Genomic DNA, 25,817 nt, shown 5'->3' on the forward strand with positions numbered 1-25,817 from the left:
TTGGGCAATCTCGTATAATATGCCTAGGACGCCCATATGTATAACAAGCATCAGAACCTGCTCGGCATTGGCCCAAGTGTCCTCTACCACAGATGTCACACCGCGGTGGAAATGACCATGTTTGCATTGAACCTCGTTGTCGTTGCAAAACTGACGCCCGTGAGCTCTCACCTGGTCCTGACTGAGTATAGTGGTCATACCTGTAACCCTGTAACTGAGGTGGCGGAGGCCTAGGTGATCGTACGAAGTACTGGGGCCTATAACTACCCTTAGACTGCTCCTGAGACCTAGGAAATCTCATCCTCTTACGCTGCCTTTGCTCATTCTTCTCTGTACCCTGCTGTCGACGCCTACCCCTTTCTATATTTTGAGCGAATGCCTAAATCCGGGAGATATCCATATTATCATGCAATGCAGCGGTGGCTCATGCCTCGGTCAACTCTGGGGCTAACCCTGCTATAAACCTGTGGATCCTGTCACGCATAGTAGCAACTATGGATGGTGCATATCTGGCTAATGAGTCAAAACAGAGACTATACTCTCGAACACTCATATTGCCCTGCTTAAGGGCTAGAAATCGATCGAACCGAGCCTGTCGGATCTCCCGCGGTAAGTACTGGTCAAGGAAAGCATCTGAAAAATTCTCCCAACTAGCTGGAGGTGCATCACGTGCCCTGGACCTCTCTCATCCCTCGTACTAAAGGATGGCTATATCTCAGAGTCGAAAAGCTGCTAGCTCAACTGCTTCTTTATCTGTGGCATACATAACCCGAAAGATCCTGTGAAGCTGATCTATGAAATCCTGCGGGTCCTCCCTCTGATCTGACCCCGTAAACTCTGGGGGACTCAAAGCAATAAACTCTCGGACCCTTGAACTCCCAGACCCCTCAGAAGATCCTCCACTAGCTGATGCCCTAGCTTGTTGCTGGGTAGCTACCAATTGTGTCAACAAATGCACCGCACTCCTCAAGTCCTGATCTGGTGAAAGTGGAGGGGGAACTGGATGTGCGGTATCCCTAGGAATCTCCTCAGGTGGTGGAGGAGCCGGTAATGGCTGAGTAGGGGTCTCGCCTTGGGCCTTAGGCTGGGATCCATCTACTGGGGGTACCTTGCTGGTCCCCTCACCTGTTGTTGTATCTCCCCTCTGGCTAGCCGTAGTCTTCCTACTCACCCTCATTTGTGTATGAAAACACCAACACGTAAGTTTAACTCAAATTTCCTATAACTCAGTTCTACAGCACGATTTAGATTTGAAAGAAGGGTAACCAACTCCTAAATGCCCTGTAGCTCCCTGCTTATATAATGTGGTGCACAACACATCTATAAACAAGATCCTACTAGACACGGCTTGTAGACTCCCTAGGATAGAACTGCTCTGATACCAAGTTTGTCACGCCCCAAACCTGGGAACGAGACCAGCACCCGGTGTCTCACCTAACTGGGCGTACCAAATTGCGACTAAGGGACTCTGAACATATCTTGCAAGACAATTTGCAAAGCAAAATATAAAACTGAATGGAAACTAGCGTTGACTAAACATCAATATAAAGTTGGGCCGACAAGGCCGTCATAACTACTATGACTGACCAACCACCAAAATATACTTACCAGGTCTACAAGCCCAACATAGTGCACTAACTGACAGGATGTGTCTACAAGCCTCTACTGATGGATATATTGTGACCGGAACAGGGCGCCGACCTACCCATGACATATATACATACATACAAAAGATGTACACGAAAACCTAGACCCGATAACTCCGAAGGACGTTGAGCTTACCAATCAGGATGAACTCTGAAAACACCTACTGAGGAGGTCTACTCGTCTGTCTATCTGAACCTGCACGCATGAAATGCAACATTTCTAGAAAAGGGACGTCAGTACAAAATAATGTGCCAAGTATATAAGGCAATAACATAACTGAAAGTTGAAACTGAACTGATAATATAATAACTGAAAGTAATTGGGAGTCAAATATGATCTGGAGAAATACTTACCTGTTGATACTGACTCAACTCCTTCAATATAATAAGTAAAATAATTGTCCGGCCTTATAAGGCTCGGTATATATAACTGCTCTACCATAGTAGGCTCGCTCATAGGCGCTCGGGCATACTAGGCTATGTATCTCGGCCATGCTGGGCTCGCTCATAGGCGCTCGGCCATAGTAGGCTCGGTATATAACTTACCATCTGATTAGAGGTTGCCCAATAGGGGCCTGCCCATCGATTATAGCTCGATGGTAATGAAAATATTGTAATACTGTATATATAGGCTTGCTGTTCTCTTGACTGGGAGAAGACAATACTAAATTAAATATAGAGTCTCGATAAGGAATAATATTGTAACTTATGAGACTTGAATAATGTGAATAAATTCATGAATACGAAATTCTCTTTATGTCTCATTACTAACACATGTAGCTACGAGATCATGCCAAAATGAAGGAAGGTTTAGCCTTAACATACCTTATCACACTCTTTCCAATCACCAAGTTAAACTCGCCTATTCTCACCTTAATCTACAACAACGATAATAATACTATCATTATGAAACATATAGCTATCGCACAACGAACGACATGCTTATTTTGTATTAAAACGGACAACATCTCCCCTATAATCCTTAATTCCTCCAAATTCAAGATAACACCAACAACATCAAAAACAACAATAACAACATATATACATTATTTTCCAACCTTATGTACACCACACAATGCTACAAAATAGCCCAACACACCCCAATTTCTTCATACACAAAACGACCACCGTAGTAGTGTCGACAACCCCGAAAATGTTACGACGAATGAACAACCCAACATCCTGCATTTATGTGGTGTTTATCCACACCCTTACTCCATCAAAACTCCACAAAACAGTAGTAAATTACACAGCTCAACAGCAACGCCAAACAGTCCACAAAATAATCCATAAAACAGCCCGCTACAGGTGAATAACTAGAACTCACGGCTTCCGATCACCGGCCCGTGAGTTCTTACAAATATAGAACAACTTACCATGCATCTACAACTGTAAAGAATGGGTAAAAGAGAGCAGTAAACTTACCTTATTTGTGGGATAACTCAGCACCTATCTTGGTTCTTCAAACTCTGGGCTTTACCTCCAATTAGAACTTGAAAGGGAGAGAAAATCAATTGGGGTTTGTGGGAAATTTTTGGGAGGATTTTTGTAGAGATTAAGTCTGGCTATTTTGCTCTATTATCATCCTAATATATGAAGGGGATATTCCTTTAAAAAGTCCTCTTTGAACAACACGAACTGGCCCAGTTTTGGACGACCCGAACTGGCCCAGTTTTGGATTCTCGTTTAAGCAAGTAGGTGGCAGTCTGTGCAGTCTCGCAAAAATCCCATATATCTCTACTCCGATATCGTATTGACAAATGATTTAATGCATTGGAAAGTAGACTCATATATATTTAATGTTATGTGTGGAACACCCCATAACTCTAAGTATATTGGGATAAAATCGCAGTTACATTTGACCCAAAGTTTCAGTAAAACTTATGAACATAACTTATGATGACTTTCATCGAATTTTGTTCCACCACTCGCTTGACTTCAAAACATAACACACGACTATCATACGAATAACATAATTCGTAACATAACCTCCTTATCATGTAAAACACCCTGGTCGCATCCCAAAAGTACATGCTATAACATTCCCAATTTGTCGGCTTTCGACGAAATATTATTTTCTTCAATTCCTTTAGCTTCTAAACCTTCCAACCCTCTTTGTAATTGTTGTTCATGATATTCAATATTTGTAACTTCCGAGGCAACATGATTAACTTGCTTTATATATTTTCAAATATGATCTCATTTTTTGGTCCTACATTAGTTTGCTCACGATGCAGTTTTACGTACAAAAATATAGGGTGTAACAGTGCGGTCCGCAGAAATTCAACTGCGACCGTAGAAAAGTGTGTGCGGCCACAGATCAAGCAATTCTCTGACTTCAGAGAGTTGTCATTTTTGAAGTTTCAATGTGCGACCGCACCCAAAATTGTGCAGATCGCACTTCATATGTGTGGCTGCACCTAAAATTATGCGGACCGCAGAATCATCACTGCGGCCGCACTTTCAAATTGTGCAGTCCACACAACCCCATCTGCGGCCGCACTAAAAAATATGCGGTCCGCACTTCCCCAACCTGCAACATGTTTTGTTCTACATATTTTATGCTTACTTGCACTTAACTATAACTGATTCCTGTTTTTATATATTGCAGACAATGGTTAGATCACGGGGATGAGGTGATACATCCAAGGGGAGGGGTAAACCCTTCCGAAGCCGAGGCAGGGGTACCCTACAAATATCCGTGCAAACAACGATCAGTAAGAAGGCAACAATAGGCCGAGGTAGACAACCAGAGCCCTCCGATTCAAGTTCATATGCCTCGTCTAGGGAAGCATCGGAGGGCGACTTAGTGCAAAGGCAGCCTGCTATGCAATCACAACCACAGCTGCCCCAGGACAGATACCGACTGAGAGATGAGCCTACCTCTTCTGGGAGTACTTCTGAGGGTTCGGAAGGGAACAAACAGGCTTCAGAGCCCTCATCTACTCATGCCCTCGCCGCACCAGTCACAATTGATGATGATGATATTTCAGATGATGGTCGGAAGGGGGGGGGGGGGGGTGATACCAGAGTTGCAGTCCTGGAGAGGTCAAAGAAGAAGGAAGCTTGGGAAGATAGGTTTGTGAGCCTGACTGCATTCAATAGGTTCCGAGAGTGGTGGCCTCAAAGATCGCTCACACTTGAGCGTCAATTTCTTTTGAAAGACTTGGATAGGTACAACCCCAATGTGTTAAGACAATTTTGGGAAAGAAAAAGGTGGAAGTGGTTCACGAAAAGCATATTGGATTCCAAGGAGCACTTAGTCCGGGAGTTCTACGCCAATGTGGCGCAGATCAAGAAGGGGATTAAGGTGACTAAGGTGCAGAACTTGAAAGTACGATTTGATCAGAGCACCCTGAACACTTATTTGGGGTTTGAGGATATGGAGCCGGTGCAGTATTTAGATAAGGTCGCACTGGGTGATACATATCAACTTGGCTAGCTGAGATACTAGCAGCTCCAGGACTACCACCACCATGGATCACAACAGGGATTCCTATTCTGCGGAACACCCTCAACTTTGAAGCAAAATGGTGGCAACATTTGTATGCAGTCGCATAGACCCAAGCCGGAATGAAAACAATATTCAAATCCCCTAGGCAGTCTTAGTTGCATCTATCATGGTCGGGTACCCAATTAATGTGGGTGCCATCATGTCGGCCAACATGTATTTGGTTGTCAGGCAGGGTGAAAGCTCATATTCGTATCCCAACACTATCACATAGTATCTCACGGATGCGGGGGTGGAGCCCAAGAGCACGAAGGTTAGGGCTAAGCTGCCCTTCTCCTGGTACTCTCTGAAGGACCCAAGGAACCCGAAGAACAAGGGTAAGTCGACTACTACCGTAGGCCAATTTGATGAGCCGTCAGTGGTAGTTGCACATTCTGCTGCTATGCCTTCTACAACTTTCATGCCCTACACAGTAGCCGGTACTTCCACCGAGACAAATTCCATGCCACCACCTCCATCTTCAGGGCCATCAACATCAGTATCAGTGCCTTCCTCCTCCACTTATCCACTCACTGCGCTGTGAGTCTCCCAGACACTGGCGAGTCTCAACAACTGGATACAGATAGCTACTGCAAAGCTATCCGACCTATCCAGTGCTGTTGCGGCACAGTCTTCTACCCAGCACCCCAGGTTCCTCCGTCAGTGGAGGAAATATTGAAGAATATATTGGATAATCATAAGACCATCACGCACACCTTGGTGGCACATGAGGGAGCAATTGAGGAGCTAGGTAAACAGGTGAAGAAGATGAGAAAATCCCAGTCCTCGAGAAAATCAGTGGACAAGTTGAGACGTGAAGTGACCAAGATAGCAGCAACTGGTAATATTCCATTTGACTTATTGATAGAGACAAATCCATCAGTACCAGCAGACCCAGTAGCACCATCAGTCCCAGTGGCACCAACTGGCCAGTCTGAGGAGCCAGACCTCACTGTCCACATGGCTAAGGCGGTGCTACAGATGTTCACCAACCCAGCTACTCCCCGAGCAGAGGATGATGAGATCCAGTTGGAGGAGCCTGAGGGAGGTGATGCTGCTATGGACACTGAGACCACATAGGGAGTCCTCTCTACTCTTTCCCTTATTTTTATTTTTGTTAAGCATTGAGGACAATGCTTATTCTTATTCAGGGGGGTGGCCTATTTTGATTTGATATGACATTTGACATTGGCCTGTAATAACTGATAATATTCTCTTTTTATTTTTACTTTCATTATGTACATATTATTCTCTCAATTGATGTATATATTTTCTTCCCTTTCTCAGTTTGTATATTCATTTATGCTTTCAGCAGTTTACTTCATAGCTTCTTTATTTTGTTTTCTCAATAGTCAATGTTTAGTCTAATAGCTTCTTATTTACTTTAATAACTTTTTTTTAATTTAATAATTTCTTTTCATGTTTAAGTAATCAATAAGCCTTTGGTTTTCTTAATGCCACAGTTCTTTCCAAAGGTGGTTTTTGTGTGAACCGGGTGACTCTTCCCAACGATGGATGGCGTGAAAACTTTCTTAAAGGATTAGTCTATTTTTGATGTTTAGGTAAGAACAATAGTAATAATGAATAAGAGGACCTAATTGAGTCGAACTAGAAGAGTCAAGCATGCTTCACTTGGAACCAACACACTTAACTACATGCTTATGATTAAAAACAAGTTCTTGGAAAGAAATAGCTCTAGTTAGTGACCTTGTGAGTCTTGCGTTGACTTAGGCAATCATCGAGCGGTTTAGTTGAACCATTAGTGATTTTCAATCTTGAATACGGTTGTTGTTGGCCCTTGACTCTATCCTCTTTAACAATCCAACTGTGTGAGAGGTGAGATGTTTTGTTGCAAGTCCAAGTACCCAGGCGAATGGTGTAGAACTTGCCCCGAATGTGTTTCTAGGCGAAATTATAAGTTTTGCTTGGCTTGAGAAGTGATTGTAGGCTCTCCTTGACCCATTTTAAAATTTTTCATGGCCCACCAATGATGTTATCCCTAGTCAACCCTTTTGAGCCTAAAGCCTTTCTCATTTGATGACCATATTACAAGCCTTTACATGTTTGTATTCACCCTCTCTTGGCACCCGAGCTTTCCTTAACACTCATGAGAAGCAATTGGAGAAAACATAAGTTTGGGGGAGAGATGAGGAGTTTGAAAGTGGTATCAAGGTACAAAAAGAGAAAAGAAATGAAGAAAAGGCAAGGCAAGGAAAAAGAAAGAAAGAACAAAAGAAAAATACAAAATGAAAGTGAATAAATTGAAAAGTTGAAGGGATTCAAAGAAAAGTAAAAGTGCAAAGCATAGAGGAAACAAATAAGAAAAAAAAATGAATATCATGACCAAGAAAGAGTGATGTCAAGTCTCTCTAGTTCCCCTATGGAAAAAGAAAATGACTCAAAGAGTCGGAAAAGCATGAGCCAAAAAGAGAAAATGGAGTGCTTAAGAAAAGATAAACTCGTTCTACTCTAACATTTTCTACCTTAGTCCAAAAGCCTTCATTACATTTTGAAAAAGGCCTATGTAATTTCAAGCCGAGTGAACTTACATTAGTGGTGATTTACATGAGGGGCAAGCATATGGTACTTAGAGTCGTACTTGTGACATTCTTTTGAGAGAGTTGAGCGAACTTTTTACAAATCCTTGAAGTGAGTGCTACATTCTTAAGCGAGATAAGTTAACGGAGAGTAGAGTAGGAGGAGTTTGGGATCCACAGTGACCTACATGAAAAAGCAAACTTCCTTGATGAGTAAGTCAACTCTTGATGCTCAAGTGTAACATTAGAACTATTTGTGCTTAAAACTTCAAATCATTGCCTTGTTGATATAACTGTTGTGGGTAATTATTGGTCCCAATTGATGTGTGTTTGATTCATCTTAGAATAGATGGAATAACTCTTTTCTTGTGGGGATGTGAATTACCTTATTTGCTTGAGAACAAGCAAAAGCTTAAGTTTGGGGGAGTTGATAAGTGGGGATTTTGACTACTTATTTGCGCCTTTTGACTTTTGTTTTAGTTCAAAAATGTTTAAAGGTATTTTCGAAAACTGATGAAATATGCTTACTTGAAGGAGTATTGAAAAATGAGCCATTACGATAAAATCAAACTCAAAAGGAGTGATTTTGAACAAGGACAAAAATCAAGCGCAAAAAGATAAAATGCGGTCCGCAGAATTCTGTGTGTGGCCGCAGAACATGAAGAAGAATTAACAAAGCTGCAATGTAAGGTGCTGACCACACTGTAATTGTACGTCCACAAAAGTCAAGGTTTAGAGAGTTCCAACTCCAAGCCCAGCAAGAACTGCGGACCACACTATAATTGTGTGGCCGCAGAGATTAAATGTGTTGCCGCACCCAGAATTGTGTTGTCTGCAGAACATAAGAGACGCGGCCGCAGTGCAGAATTGTGCAGCCGCAGAGCCAACTCCTGTTAAGAGCAGAAGCAAAGTGCGGACCGCACACAGAATTTTGCGGCCGCAGAACCTTTGAAAGGGCAATTTTGTCCGAAAATTTTAGCTTTGTATAAATAGACTACTTTCACGAAATTAGGTTAAGTTTTGAAAACCAAAAATTCTGTAGCCGTTTTTCTTTACTCTTTTAGGCAACTTTAGCTTATCTTGTTGATTTTACATTGGATTTTCATCTATTTATCTTTTAATATGAGTTTTATCATCTTTTCGTTTTTATTTTCTTCATTACCCTCTATGAGTAGCTAAATATTTAGCTAGGGTTGTGACCCAACCCTAGTGTATGAACCTAATGGGTGTTTGATTTAGGGTTTGTTTATGGTTGGGTGTGTATTATTTAGCCTAGTTCTTACTATAACTGTAAAATTAATGGATGCAAATATTGGTTCAAGTCTATTTGACTTGGTCTCTACTTGAGAAAGAGAGACTTGGTCTAGAAAAACTTGGGTAACAAGAGTTTGGGATGAAAACAAGAGATTTATAGTCTCAATTAAAGGGTTGAACCTATAGATAGTAAAACCCGACTTGAGCAATTTGTCAACTGTTTAGTTCAATACCCATTTAGACCCGAGAAAGTCAAATTGGACAAAACCACTCTCTTACCAAGAGGTATTGAGTGGGCATTTGAGTGTTGATTGCTATAATACACCCCGACCATCGAAACTCGCTCTAAAGCCTACAACTCGTGAGGCAAATACCTAGGTGGAAGTCACAGCCCTAGACCTTTTACATATTTGAAAAACAACAACAAAAATATTCTTCTTTAGTTTCATATTTTTCAGTTGCAATCCTTAGTATAATTTTAGAAGTAAAATCAAAACAAAGTTTGTGGAAGTGCAACTTAGACAATTCATATGCTTAGACCAAATACATACCACTAATCCTATCTACGCTCCCTGTGGATTCGATCCCGAATCCTAGTTGGGTGTTATTATTGCAATCGATCGCTTCACAACCCCAATTTGAGGTGTGACTTGGGCGAGATCAATAAACATCATTGTGAGGCTTAGAACCTCCTCTTTGTTCGGATTGAACTTTGAATTACTTGTTTCCAAGAATTGGGATTCTATAAGGTAATCTTCTACTTTATTATTCATATCTAAGGTTTGAGACATTCAAAATCACAAATTGTCTTAGTTGTTGCTTGAGACATTCACTTAGGATTCTAGATTTTCTTCTCTGTTTGATTATTCAGGCTATTCTTGATTACTTTTAAACAAATTCTATCTTGACTTCGCCTTCAGTTATCGTTCTCTAATATTCTGCTGCTTTGTGTATCTCGGATCGTATCACTACCAAATCTAGGATTGCTTCCTTTTTAAAGAATGAATGTAGTCATATCCCTTGTAATATGCATGATAGTATAATTCTAGGGATTCTACATTAATGATAGAATGAATGTAGACACATACATATATACAGAGAATCCTAACTATGGAAAGAATAAAAAAAAATCTTATAGATCTACCATAAGTTCCACTCAAAATACCATATCAAATATATATATATATATATATATATATATATATATATATATATATATATATACACACACACACATACAATTTGCTTCATGGAATAACATATGAACTATTTTCCCATACTTTGTTCTATTACATGGTATCAGAGGTATGGTGAGAAACTCTGGTCGGTGACTCCGACAATCACTTCTGTTCTTTTTCCGGTGATCATTTTGTTTAGCTATTATGACCCGAGCCTATTATATTTTATGATTTTTCGATCTCTTTTTTACTGTACAAGCGATTTTCAGCCAGTTTTCCGACGTAATTCTCAGTTTATGGCGAGATCTTCTAGTTTTCAGAAAAATCTTTCTTCCTGGTGTCGACTGAAGTTAGTGGAGAATTTTCCAGCGATTCTTTGGCTACCTGCAGGCTGCCATTGTAGTTAAAGTGATTGGCCGACGACATTTCTGGCAAAACTAAATTGTTCCTTTGCTGATCGATTTGTATTCTATGATTTGGTTAGTATTTTTTATTCTCTTGTTCGGCACCTTGATTTGATAGTTCTCTGATTTTTTTGATATATTTGGTTCTCTGCTTCATGGAATCGTGACCATGTGTTGGTAATTTGTTGTTGTTTATACTCTCATCTTTGATTCAAATCGATTCTCTGATTTGTGTGTGACTTTATCATAAAGTTCTACTTGCGACCCTTTTGTTTGCTGATTTCTTGGGCTTTCTTTATTGGTGTCCTGTTGGAATTTTGCTTTAAGAAACCAAAGAAAAAAATGAAGGCTAATGTTGCAATAACTCCTAGTCCAGCAATCTTGGTTTCGGATGAGTTTCTTAAGTTCCTTCAAAATCATAAATCAGTTAAGGAATCTTCTTTAGCTACTGCCTTTGCTAGGTCAGATAAAACATGTCTTATCACCTCTTCCAATAAATGGGTGATCGATTCAGGTGCCACAAATCACATGACAGGTAATCCAAATATTTTTTTCTAGCTTTCGCTCATATAAAGCACCCTCTCCAATGACTGTAGCTGATGGATCGACATGTAGCAGTGTTGGATCTGGGATTGTTAAACCAACTTTCTCTATTACCCTGTCATTTGTATTAAGTCTACCAAACTTGGTCTTTAACTTGATTTAATTTATGTTAGTAAAATTACTAAAGACCTTAATTGTTGTATTGCATTCTTTCCCGATCATTGTTTGTTTCTAGATATTACAATAAAATACGTTATTGGTAAAGGATATTTATCTGATGATCTCTACGTTCTTGATGAATGGAAGCCATGGTCTACTGCATGCTCCAATGATGTGTCTCCTTTTGAAGCACAATATCGATTAGAACATCCATCTCTACCTTTGTTGAAGAATCTTTGTCCTTCGATTCAAAATATTTCTTCATTTGGATTGTAAGTCATGACGATTTGCAAAACACTATCGTATCTCGTTAGGTCCAATGATTAACAACGGATTGAGTCAGATTTTGAGTTAGTTCATTTTGATATTTGGGGACCATGTTCAGTTGTTTCCAAAACCGGGCATAAGTATTTTGTCACTTTTGTAGATGATTTTTCTCGCATGACTTAGATTTACTTTAAGAAGATCCGCTCTGAAGTATTTACTCACTTTTCTCCCTTCTGTGCTGAAATCAAAGCTCAATTTAATGCTTCAGTACATATTCTAAGGAGTGATAACGCTAAAAAATACATGTCAGAGTTATCTCCATGGTACATGAGACAACATGGTATTCTACATCAATCTTCATATGTTAATACACCGTCTCAAATTGGAGTTGATGAGAGGAAGAATAGGCATCTACTTAAGACAGCTCAGGCACTTTTGTTCCAAATAAAGGTTCCTAAACATTTCTGGGTTGTTGCGATATCTACATATCATTTTCTGATTAATCGCATCCCATCTACAATGCTTGGTTGTAATGTGCCTTATTGTAAGGCCCCGTGAAACTTTTTCTAAAAATCGGTGTTCCGTGATGCCGTGGTAGGCGTAGAGTTTAATAATGTTCGGATTTTTTAGATTGAACAGTGCGCTGAGAAGTTGAAGGAAAATATTTGGCAGAAATAGACATTTTTGCGGCCCATTATGCGGCCGTATAATCACTCTGCGATGGCCACAGAGTGAAGTAGCTATTTGGGCCATTTTTTATGTCAATTTCGCGGCCAGTTATGCGGCACAACCGTGATCATCTTCCTAATTTTGGTTCAACTTGTTATATTTCTAAAATAGATTGAAGTTGCTAAGAATTCCGGAATGTTTTAAAAGTTTAAGGAAGCTCAATTGAGGTATGTTGGCTAAATTCGCTTCTTCTTAGAATCGAATCCCACAGTGTTCATGTAATTGGTGTAAGTCCCAAATTATTCATAATAGAATTGGCTATTCTGAATGTGCTTGTGTTGAAGGATATATACTCAATATGTATTGTAAATGCTCCATCATGTCATCTTATCATTTGAGGATGTGTTCAAAATATGGAATATATGTTAACAATGTTAAGACTTCAAGTCAAGATCGAATACAGGATGTTATGTCAAATTGTATGAAAAGCCTCTATGTGCCTAAGATTACCTAATTGTTCATATATGTATTTAATGTCTTAAATGGAAAGCCTTATTGTTGTTGTTGATGATAATGATGTTTGAATGTGGAAAGGGGAACTGGAATTATGAAATACGGCCAAGTGTCAAGAATGACTTTATAATTGTGGCCACTTGTGCCAATGAATTGAAAAGATGTGAAAGAGTTATGATGTGACATTATTGACTGAAAAAGGTAATGTCTCAGGTGAGACGGCCTAGGCGATCGGGCCATGATCGAACGCCATGCCGCACACATGGTGGTGACTATGCTGGAAATGCTAATTGAAAGTGTGGTTATGGTTGATGTCTCAAATGAGACGACCTAGCCGATCGGGTCGTGATCAAACTCTGTGTAGGAATACAGTGGTATTGTGAATTATGGTATATCGGCTCTAAAGATCACCCAACCTAATAACATGAAAATTCACTTAAGAATTTATGTTATCCTTACTTGATGTTTTAGTATTGTTTGAAGCTCTTATTGAACTCATGACTGTTTCCCCCTTGTATTATTATTCATTCTATTGAGATGGTGTTTAGTTTTACATACTAGTACTATTCGACAGTACTAACGTCCCTTTTGCCGGGGGCGCTGCATCTTTAAATGGATGCAGGTGGTTCCATAGCAGGCAGTGTTGATCAGCGATAGTGGTACATCCTCTTTCCAACAGACTTGGTGAGCCCCACTTTATCCCAGGGTCATGTATTGTATCTTTTGTTCATATTATTATCTCGTTTTGAGGTATAGCCAGGGCCTTGTTGTCGGCACTATCATAACACTCTTTTGTATCTTTTAGAGGCTCCGTAGACACTATGTGGGTTGTACATGGGTGCTAGAAAAGTCAAATAGATTATGTTGTGTTTTGATCTCTTGTTCCACTAGAATCATAAGAATGTGTGTATCTTGAAACTTAAAAATGATGTAACCACTGAGACGATTTAGTATTGTATATATGATCTTCCTACTGTCTAATTAATTAAATCATGTCTTCTCTTGATCATGGGTGAGTTGTAGAAAGCATCTAACATGATTGCTCGACCGGGTTCACTATGTTGAGCGTCGGTCGCGCTCCCCGAGTTTGGGGCATGACAAACTTGGTATCAGAGCCTAAGGTTTTAAAGTGTTATAGGATGTCTCGGGGCCGTATCTAGTAGAGTCCTCCTTATCGGTGTGTTGTCGACCACATCTATAAGTTGGAGGATATTTGGACATTTAGGAATAATACCCTTCTTTGATATTCTGGATCGTGCGATGAAACTGATTGTGAAATTGTTCCTCCTCTAATTCGTGCATTCCTTTAACTTTCAGTACATGGCACCTAAGAAGAGAGCAAGAAATGGCCAAGGAGCCAATGCCACCTCAGGAGTGGCAGTTGACCCTTTATTTGATGATGCGGGTGAATACCGAGGGGTGGGGATAATCCCCCGACTGCTGCACTGCCTGATTCCACTACACCTGACTAGGCCACACCAGTTCCTGCACCTACTGAGGGTGCAACGGTTCCTCCAACTGATATTCCTGTTCCACCTCCAGCCCTGGCTTCCGATTCTGGTATTTCGGATGGGGATCTTCGGGGAGCTATCCAGATGCTAACACAGATAGTGGATTCTCAAGCCCAGAGATCAAATGTTGCACCCACTTTTTCTAGCCAACAAGGGGATTCTAGTGGTTCCAGGGTGAGCAGGTTTCTTCAGTTGGATCCTCCGGTGTTCACAGGTGCTAATCCCGAGGAGGACCTACAGGACTTCATTGATGAGATGCATAAGACTCTATGGGTTATGCGCGCTACTGAGATGAAGGGAGTGGAGTTGGCCGCCTACCGCCTGAAAGGGGTGGCCTATTCTTGGATTGAGTTGTGGGAGGACTCTCGGGAGGAGGGGAGCCCTCCAACGAGGTGGAGTGAGTTTGTTTACGCTTTCATGGACCATTTCTTACCGGTCGAGACTAGAGCAGCCGTGCCGCAGAGTTTGAGAACCTTAAGCAAGGAAGTAAGAGTGTGTGGGAGTATCACATGGAGTTCACGCGTATGTTTAAATATGCCATTATCATGTTGCCTACTATGGAGGCTAGAGTGCGCCGGTTTGTGCAGTGCCTTAACCCCTTGGTTATCAATGAAATCAAATACCTGGCTCTGCACAAAAATATACAGAAGTATAATATGAGTACACCACAGTCGGTACCCAATAAGTATCAAGACTAACCTCGGTAGAGTAGTGACGAGGTACAGTCAAGACACTCACTAGTCAAATAACCTGTGCAATATAGCAGTATATGATAATAATGAAAGACAAATGGCAGTGATGGCAACAAGAATCAACCAATGATATAAACAACAAGGAAACAAGAACATAAATATTGCTCAAACGAATAAGGAACACAAATACAACCAGTTAATCAAGTCCCTCAAATATACGTCTTTCAAATGTAAGTACTTCAAGTATAAATCTTTCAAATATAAGTTTTTCAAACAACAATCTTTAGAATGTAATCCTTTCAAAATAAATATATATTTTAGATATACTCCCTTCAAATAAATATATTTTAAATATAGTTCTTCCAAATAAATACTTTTCATGTATAATTATTTCAAATAATATATTTTTGAATATAATTCTTTCAAATAAAAATCACCTTGTGACACGTCATTTCATAATCATAAAAGAAATTTCGGGTCTCAGCCCACTTTCATATTTTCACGGCACCTCATGTCCATATCTCTATCGCAACCGCATGGACAACTCATGTGCCAATATTATCATCATTTACTCACCGCACCTCGTTCCCATATTTCATATCACAACTTCTAGGACAATTCACAAGGCATAATACATAATAATATAATGAAATGACTGAGAAGTGAACAATGAAAAATTTCAGAAAGATAACAACACAGCAAATAGAGGTAAACAACAGGGGCGCTCCCGAGGGTAAATATGCAACAGCAAAGATGGAAATATAACTCAGCAAGAACAACCTCTTCTTTAATCCAAATTTATGATAAATATTAACGTCTCAATTTAAACTTATTTAATTAATTATTTGCAGATGAAAAATTCATAATGTAATTATTTCTAGAAAATGTCAACTTAACAAGCAAACGAAATTCACATAAAAATCAAAGTAGCAATCACATCAAATTATCATATAAAACAAATTCTACAAACAAAGAACGAGGCATGACAAATAAGAATTTAATAAGTGCCAGCAATTTCCAATTTAATACTTAAAAATGCCCACGACTTTAAACTAATAAAATTTTTACATATAAGCCCGAGTACATACTCGTCACCTTGCGTACACGGCTTTCACATTATACAAATGGCACATACGACTCAATGCCTAAGGGGTAATTCCCCCACTCAAGGTTAGGTAAGATACTTACCTTTTTTAATTTAGGTTGATATTCCAAAATAGTCTTGTTGCGTGAAATGACCTCCGGACGGCTCAAATCTAGCCAAATAAATTATATTACTTCACTAAAATTCATCGAAAATAATTTTGGATAATAAAACGTCGACTTAAAATTTCACATTAAAAAGTCAACCCGAAAGTCAACGCAGGGCTCGCCTCTAGTAACCTGATAGAATTTTTACGAAATTCGAACACCCATTCCGATACGAGTTCAACCATATCAATTTTATTAAATTCCGATAACGAATCGACATTCAAATCCCAAAATTTAGTCTAGGAAGTTTTTACAATTGTTCTCCAAAGTTTCAACTAAAATCACTAATTACATGATGAAAATAATAATGAATTCGTGTAATATGGCCAAAACCGAGTTAGAATCACTTAGCCCGATGATGTTTTTTGAAAAATCCACAAATGATCGCCACAAACCGAGCTTTCTAAGTCCAAAAATAAAAAAATAAGATGAAAACCTCATTTATATGGTACCACATCTGACCTCCAAAGTGTTGACCGCACATTTTTTGTGCGGTGCGCACATTCCAGGTTCTGCGGCCGCAACATAAATTATGCGGTCGCAGTCTAGTAGTGACTGCACTACCAGACTTCAGTAAATTGACCATAACTTTTCATACAAATGTCTAAATAATAAATGATTTAACTTTATAAAAACTAGACTCAAAGGAATACAACTTTCCTTTTTGGATCATCTCCAAATTCCTTATAGATCAAAAGATATAAGCTTCCGAAGTCAGACCATCGAACCTGCAGATTCTCCTTTCTGCGGCCGCAAGAGGATTTCTGCGGTCCGCAATTTTCCTCTAAGGTCCGCACACGAGGCTTTTCCTCAGCACTCCAAAATGTGCCCACCGCACTTCAATTGTTCCAGGACATCATCAAAGTGCCGAAATGCCCAAACTCTTTCAAAACTCACCCCGAAACATAACCGAGGCCCCTGGGACCTCAATCAAACATACCAACAAGTCCTAAAACATAATGCGGACCTGATCAAGGCCTCAAACCACATCAAATAATGTCGAAACTATGAATCGCACCACAAATCGAACTCATGAATTTCCAAATCTTCCAACTTCCAAAACTCGTGCTGAAACATATCAAATTAACCCGGAATGACGTCAAATTTTGCATGAAAGTTCCAAATGACATAACAGAGCTAATCCAACTCTCAGAATCACATTCCGACCCCGATATCACCAAAGTCAACTCGGTCAAACTTCCAAACCTTCCATTTCCAACTTTCCCATTTGAAGCCAAAATCAACTACGGACTTCCAAAAAGATATCCGAACACACTCCTAAGTCTAAAATTATCATACGGAGCTATTGGAACCATCAAAATTCTATTTCGGAGCTGTTTGCTCAAAAGTCAACTCTCTGGTCAACTCTTTTCTTTTAAGCTTCTTAAATAAGAATTGTTCTTCCAATTTGATCCCGAATCGTCCGAAAACCAAACTCGACCACACGCGCAAGTCATAATACACATCACAAAGCTGCTCGGGACCTTAAGTCACTAAGCGAAATGCTAATTCACAAAATGACAAGTCGGGTCATTACAGTTTTCCTAGGCTATTCTCACCTTCAGAAGGGGTTTCAGTGTTATTCTACTTAACTTGATAAATATCTAGTGTCAAGTGATGTGGTATTTTCAGAGACTACAACATTCTTCTATGAACCTCCGATTTTTACAAGTCAAGGGGAGAAAAATGAGTGGCTAGTATATCAGGTTACTCGTTCTTTGATAGAACAATCAGATGATGTTCCGCAATCTCCTAGTTCTTCTATTGAGAACTAATCTGCTATTATGCCTTCAGCACATGCTCCAACTGTGTTAGCAAGACCGCCAATTGTTCAAGCCTACTCACGGAGGCGAGAGACAAATGAGACATGTCCTGTAACTGTGTTAGCAAGACCGCCAATTGTTCAAGCCTACTCGCGAAGGTGAGAGACAAATGAGACATGTCCTGCAACAATTCCTTCGTTATCAGATCCTCCTCCACCCGATCCTTCAGAAAACCTTGACCTTCCTATTTCTCTTCGCAAAGGTATACGTACTTGCAAATCCACATATTTCATTGCTAATTTTGTTTCCTATGACCGCATATCCTCTATGTCTAGATCTATGATTGCCTTTCTGGAATCCAACTCGGTACCCACTATAGTGAAGGAGGCTTTGAATCATCCCGGATGGTTTGATGCAATGCTTGAGAAAATACATGCCGGGTAACCACACGTCGGATTTGGTAGACTTACGGGTATTCACAGTTAAAGTTAATCTTGATGGTTCTATGGCAAGACTTAAGGCTAGACTTGTGGCTAAAGGGTATGCTCAAACTTATGGGATAGATTATTCTGATACCTTCTCCCTAGTTTCCAAACTCACTTATGTCCGTTTATTTATTTCTCTAGCTATTTTCGAGAATTGGCCTTTACATCAGTTGGATATCAAGAATGCATTCCTTCATGGTGATCTTCAGGGGGAGTATGGGAAAGTCTATCATTTGAAGAAGTCCTTGTATGGCTTGAAGCAGAGTCCTTGAGCTTGGTTTGGCAAGTTCAGTGAGGTACTTCAGGAGTTTGGGCTGAAAATGAGTAAGTGTGATCACTCATTCTTTTATCCGCAATCAGCAACTGGCACTATTCTCTTTGTTGTATATATTGATGACATTATTATCACAGGAAGTGACTATGCGCAGATCTCTTTCTTCAAGTCTTTCTTGCATACTAAGGATTTGGGCCAGTTGCAATACTTTTTGGGAGCAGAATTGAATATAAGCAAAAAGGAAATTCTTCTATCTCAGAGAAAGTATATTGTTGATCTACTTGCAGAAACCGAAAAGTTGGCAGCCAAACCCTGCAGTACTCCAATGGTTTCTAATGTACATCTTATTAAAGATGATGGCGATTCTTTGATAATCTTGAGAGATATAGGAGATTAGTTGGGAAGTTGAGCTATCTCATTGTGACTCGTCTAGATATTGCTTTTGTTGTGAGTGTTGTTAGACAATTCATGTGTGCACCTACAGTCAAATATTGGGAAGCTTTGGAACATATTCTATGTTACTTGAAAGGAGCTCCTGGACCTGAAATATTGTATAGCAGTCACGACCATACTCGTGTCGAGTGTTTCGCAGATGCTGATTGGGCGGGATCATAGAAGATCTACTACATGTTATTGTGTCTTTGTTAGAGGGAACCTAGTATCGTGGAGGAGTAAGAAGCAAAATATTATATCTCGACCACTGCAGAGTCCGAGTATAGAGCTATGTCATAGTCTACGCTTGAGAATATGTGGATACATCATCTTTTAACTAAAACTGGGTTGAAACATCATACACCAGCAAAACTCTGGTGTGATAATCAAGTTGCCCTTCATATTGCCTCAAACATGGTGTATCATGAAAGAACTAAACATATTGAGGTCGACTATAATTTTGTTCGTGAGAAGATTTAGGAAAACTTGATTTCCACTGGCTACACGAAAATATGAGAGCAACTAGCTGATTTATTCACCAAGGCATTGAATGGAACTAGAGTTGATTACCTTTGAAACAAGCTGGGCATGATCAATATCTATGTTCCAGTTTGAGGGGGAGTGTTATGAATGCAGTATATTCTTTGTAATATGCATGATAGCATGATTCTAGGGATTCGACATTCATGATAGAATGAATGTAGACATACTTCTTGTAACATACATGATTGTAGGGATTTGATAGCAGATCTATAGGATTTTCCATTTTTTTATTCTTTCCATAGTCAGGATTCTCTGTACATGTATATATACAGATTGCTTCATGGAATAACATATGAACTATTTCCCCATGCCTTGTTCTGTTATATTCCTAAAGCAAGCCTAATCTGTCTTATCACAATTTATGAATTGTTGAGTTGCATTTTGAACTATTTCTAAGTCCAGTCTGTAATCATTTTCAGCCACAGTACTTGACATACGTTCTAGAGAGGAAACTAGAGATGTCAAAGTATGATAAGAATTAAGGTATCCTAAAAAAAACTGGTGTATCCTCTAAAAAGGAGTTTGAAATACCTAAACATAGCAGGATTTGAAGAAACTATTAGCTTAGCAGTCTATGCAGATTGCAGGTTCTCTTCAAGTAAACAGGTTTCTTACATGAGTAACTCTTTGGACCTTAGCTGTCCGCTTCACATCCTTGCATATTTTTTGTACACAAAGTGTAGCGGTATTAACCAAATTAATAAGAAATTTTGATAAACGTAAGAAGAAACAGAAAATACTTAGCTTCGTGTGAAAAGAAAATAGATGAAATGGAGTAGATGAAAAGTTTGGCAGATAAATGAGGAGAGTGGATTATACACATGGCTTCATATAGAAAAAGATTAGGAGATACAACATTACATATAAATTGACCAATACTGCAAAGACTATTCACTTAAGAACTGATAGGTTTACAAATGTGGAAGGTCCATAATAGCTCTTAAAAAAGACAGACAACGTCGGAGAATATCCACATAATTAGTATGTAGGATATCGAGAAACTGATTCTTCTTGTTGCTGCATCAATCCCTTTTCTAAGGTTTTGTATGAGAATTGCTAAAAATCTTGGTTAATTCAGCTCTTATTTTCTTCAGCTGCACCACAACCTCTCTCATGTTTATCCTTTCCTCTGGTAACTCTTTCAAACATAGGAATGCAACATTTATGATCGAAACCAACAACTGTTTGATTCGGCTTTGGTTTTCATCACTTGTAAAGGCAATGTCACTAACAAGGTCTGCATCTAGAATGTCAATAACAGCATCAGGAAATGAGAGAGATACCCATTTATGCAAGCTTAAGTCTCCTCCAAACATGTCATCAGTAGGCTTCTTTCTTGTGAATGTCTCAAGCAACAAAATCCCAAAGCTATAAACATCACTGCTTGTGGATATTTGCCCATCTAAACCATATTCTGTTGCAATAAATTCCCAGTTAAACTATGCCCAAATAGATAACCATGGACTTAAATTGAGATTTTTTGGAACTTAGAAATGTGTAGTTGCCCATGTTATAGTACAAAATGTTATAAACTGCCACTGTCATAAAAGAAAAAGTTTCTGGACTATGTGAAATTCCCAATGTGAAATCAATTATGACAGGGGATGAAAATCAAAGCTATGGTAGTTATAGGTTGTATTTGGTACGATGAAAAATATTTTCCTAGAAAATATTATCTGGAAAAACAAGTGGTTTTCTTCCTTATTTTTTGGTTAGTAAGGAAAAATTATTGCCCCAAGAGTATTTTAATAAAATAATTAAAGCAAATACTATAATATCAGGCCCGAATCAGACACAGGACCTGACCCGAACCCCCACCATGGTCCCCGCCCACGGCCCCCTACAGGCCGACATGCGGCCCCTGGCCCCGACACCCCCACCCTCGGCCTCGACCTCCCTGTTTCGAGTTGCGAAGTCCGAGTTGAGCGGGAGAGGGGTGGCGATAGTTGGTGGGCCGGGGCGGAGGGAAGGGGGGGTGAGGGTGGGGAGGTTTGCTAGGGAGGGGGAGGTGGGCCGAGGCATGGGGTTGGGGGTGGGATAGGGGTGTCAAGGTAGGGGGGTGGGTTGAGGTTGGGTGCAAGGTGGTAGGTTGGGGTCTTGGACCCGGGGTGGCGATGGTGTGTATTGGGGGTGGCAGTAAGGATGGAGAAGGTTGAAAGAGAGTTTTGAAAAATATTTTTCCTCAATGCAAGTCATTTTCCTCATTTCATTAGGAAAATGTTTTCGTTCCTACCAAACAAATCCAAAGAAACCAACATAGGACACCTGCAGTTCAAGACATTATCATACCTGGAGCAATATAACCAATAGTTCCCAGGGTCTTCGTTTGAGCATTGTTTCCTTCTTGTGCCAACATTTTTGCAATCCCAAAATCTGCCACATGGGCAGTCAAATCCTGATCAAGAAGCACGTTAGCCGGCTTTAGATCGCAGTGCACAATCGACACTGTATAATCATGATGAAGATACTCTACGGCCAGTGCTACGTCGATCATTATATTGAGTCTTTCAACAAAGCTCAAACAATTTCTATCGGAGTATAACATTTTATCTAAGCTTCCATTAGGCATATACTCCAGTACCATCGCCACGAAATCCATATTTGAGCAAGTTGATACAATCTTGACCAAGTTCCTGTGTCTTACATTGCTCAAAATTTCACATTCTGAATCAAAATTTTTTAAAGCCCCTTGCCATTGCATATCAAAAACTTTGATTGCAAAGACATTATCACCAGACAACTTACCCTTGTATACTGTACCAGAACTTCCACTTCCCACTAGGTTGGACTGACTGAAGTTTTCAGTAGCTTGGAGAAGCTCATAATAACTGATCCTCTGATGATCCATTCTGAATGAGGAATTAGTTCCATTTTTGCTCTTCACATGCTTTTTCCTTGACCAAATCATCCATGTGAAAAACAAAGCGACCAATATCAGAAATACTGCAGCAGCAGATACTGTTGTTCCAAGGATAAGAGACTTTTTCCTTGTTGTCGTGCTGCTTCGAGCTGGACACAAAGGAATATGTAAGTCAGGTGCTCCACAAAGTCTTGGATTTCCCATGAAAAACTGGTAACTGAGATTTGCAAATACCCCTTTCTTTGGAACTTCTCCTTGCAAGTTGTTGAAAGAAACATTGAGATACTTGAGATCTCGCAATAGCTCGAGAGGTTTGGGAATCATACCAGATAGAGCATTACTAGACAAATCCAAATACTCAAGAACAATTAGATTGCTAAATGTATTTGGCATGGGACCTTGAAATGCATTTCTTGACATATCTAGTGAAACTAGATTTTGAAGTGACCCTATGGAATTGGGTATTTCACCAAAAAACTTATTAAAAGAGAGGTCCATGATGTTCACTGCTTTCAGATTTCCCACATCAGAAGGTAAGAAACCATGCAGCAGGTTTTTGGACAAGTTCAGACCGTCAAGTTTTATTAATCTCCAAAAACTTGAAGGTAAGTTGGAGTTGAAATTGTTGGCAGCAATTGACATTTCCCTTAATTCAGTCAGATTACCAATACATGAAGGTATTGATCCTGATAGTCTGTTTTCTCCCAAGTGCAAAACACCTAATCTTTGTATGCTGCACAGTTCAGATGGAAAAGGCCCTTCTAATTTATTTCCAGTAAGATACAACCTTTCCAGATTTTGCAAGCCAATAAAGGAGGGAACCACATTACCGACAATGTTATTATTTTCTAATCCCAGGTAAATCAAGCTACTTAAGTTTCCAAGGCTTATTGGAATACTGCCTCTAATCCCACAATTCGCTGCAGGAAGGACCTTCATTTTGCTTGATAAATTTCCTATTGATTCCGGAAACATTCCATTCAAAGGATTAGATTCAAGAATTAGGTACTCGAGATTCCAGCAAGTTACCATTGAATTCAGGAAGTCAAGATATGTGGCTCCAGGCTTGTTTACCAATAAATTGTTTTGCAGATTAAGATTCTTAAGGTGCACCAGGTTACCTAACATCATGGGAATTTGTCCACTAAAACTATTGTTAGCAACTTCAAGATACACAAGCTTTGAAGCATTGCAAATTGCAGATGGTAAATCTCCACTAAATTGGTTGTGTGAAAGGAAAATCTCCTGCAAATTAGGTAGCCAAGTACCAAGATCATGAGGAACATGTCCATTCAAGTAGTTATGCCTGGCTTTGAGGATTTCAAGCGACGAAATATTGAACAAGCTGGACGGAATGGCACCAGAAATTCGATTATATTCAAATTCAAACCAGACCAGTTCATGCAACTTACCAAACTCACTTGGAATATTTCCTTCCAAATCATTTTCAGTTAACCAGAGATCAGTAAGCTTTGATGCATTAGATAGAGAAGCAGGGATTTTCCCAGTTATCCTATTGCTGTCCAGAAAAAGACGCTCAAGGATAGGAAGATATTTACCCAAATCACTTATAAGTTCTCCTGAGAAGGCATTTATGGACAAATCTACAATTTGCAATCTTGAAATGTTGAAAATTGAAGCAGGTATTGAACCAGTGAATCTATTGCCACGAAAGGAAAGGAGCTTCAAATTGGAAAGATCACCTAGTTCAGATGGTATTTCACCCTCTAAATCATCATTTTCATGTAGATAAAAGTATTCTAGCTTTGATAAGTTTCCTAATAAAGATGGAATCTTGCCTGTGAGGTTATTGTTGTTGAGACGCAAAAACCTGAGTTGGTTTAAAAGGCCAAGTTCCTGGGGTATGCTTCCTTTGATCATATTATCTGATAAATGAAGTTCTTGCAGTAAGTGACAACGGCTTATGTTTGGAGGAATGGTTCCTTGAAGAGAATTCCCGGTCAGATTCAGAAGTCTCAGTTGTTGCAAGAAGCCCAATTCACTTGGAAAATTGCCGTTCAAGTCATTGTTACTCAGATCAAGAACAGCAAGTTGAGTCAAGTTGCCAATGTCTGAAACAATTTCGCCTTGAATGGCCAAATTAGGAAGTTGCAAAGCTACAACTCTCTGGTTCAAGCATGAAACTCCGTACCAGCTGCAGAAGTGTGTTTTTGAGCTCCAGTTTTTGGACACAATGTTGTGAGGTTCCAATAAAAGGCTAGACTTGAACGCTAGTAAAGCAGCATAATCAGTGAAGTTGGCTTGTTTAGCTAAACAAGCTGGAGAAAACAAGACTAGAAGTGCAAGAAACTCAACTAGAGTGTTCATGATTAGTGATTTGGGATTCGTACTCACTAAGAGAAGGACTGGTGGTTGAAAGAATTCTAACTCCTTTTACTTTTCTTATAAGGAAGAATTTAATTTCAATACCACAAAAGCTAGCTATGAGGTGAGAATTGTTCAAAAGCATATGGTGACACTAAGCAATATGGAATTCTAAAACTTTCCTACACGCTCGCTCAACATTTGGAGCGTTACTTAACGCCATGTTAAGAAAAGTAGACTGTTGGACCTAACTGGATCATAAAGACTAACTCATGAGATAAGGATTGTCTAAAACTATATAAAGAGATTACAATCCATACGCTCGTGACTCTAACAGTATAGGGAAAGTTTTTTCGAAGCACCATGAAATCAGATTTTACTTAATTCTTGCACCCTATAAGAACTTCTAGTTAACTTTAAAATAGAGTTGTTTCTTTATGCTTAGTGGTAATCGTGTTTATAATGCCCAATCCACTATTATGTTTTAGTGGGATTGCCATATCAATATATTATATAACATCAAAGTGAAACGAAGGTTAAAGAAAAGGGAAGATCAAGATTAATGGCTATATAATAAGCTATTTTGTGCCAGCATATGTGCTAAAGTTGTGCCACACTCACACAAAGAGGTACTAAGAAATTCATTGTCTATATCAGTATCATTGAAAAAGAGATAGGCGGACGATTATCATATTGCTGTCCAGAAAAGTAAAAAAGGTACTCAAGACTAACAAGATAATTATCCCAATCTATATCTAATTGTAATTTGTAACAAGGGTTGAAATTTGATTTGATTGTAGGGGTCCATGATGCAACCCATCGTCTACATCCGCAGTTTGCTTAAATTAAACCTAAAATCACAGTAGTCTTGGAAATGTATTCTGTCACAAAGTCAAAACATTTATGTCATTGGTTGGATAGTAAGGCTGAAATATCTTATTTTACTCTAGAGCTACCAAAGACGACTTCATATACATTTTTTGGCTATGATATAGGAGTATATACTAAATAAAGAATTATT

General features: G+C 39.4%; 1 protein-coding gene across 1 annotated transcript; it reads right to left on the reverse strand.

Moving 5' to 3' along the window:
- Positions 1-20,418: 20,418 nt before the first annotated feature.
- On the reverse strand, positions 20,419-25,180 carry LOC107816994 (uncharacterized). The gene is made up of 2 exons (XM_016642758.2): positions 21,901-25,180; positions 20,419-21,025 (listed from the first exon to the last, which is right to left on the reverse strand). The coding sequence occupies exons 1-2, from the start codon at positions 24,797-24,799 to the stop codon at positions 20,646-20,648; spliced, it is 3,279 nt and encodes a 1,092-aa protein (XP_016498244.2). The 5' UTR covers positions 24,800-25,180; the 3' UTR covers positions 20,419-20,645.
- Between the last annotated feature and the right edge of the window lie 637 nt (positions 25,181-25,817).

The sequence above is a fragment of the Nicotiana tabacum genome, chromosome 17 (assembly GCF_000715075.1).
Source record: "Nicotiana tabacum cultivar K326 chromosome 17, ASM71507v2, whole genome shotgun sequence".
In the NCBI taxonomy this organism is placed as follows: Eukaryota; Viridiplantae; Streptophyta; class Magnoliopsida; order Solanales; family Solanaceae; genus Nicotiana; species Nicotiana tabacum.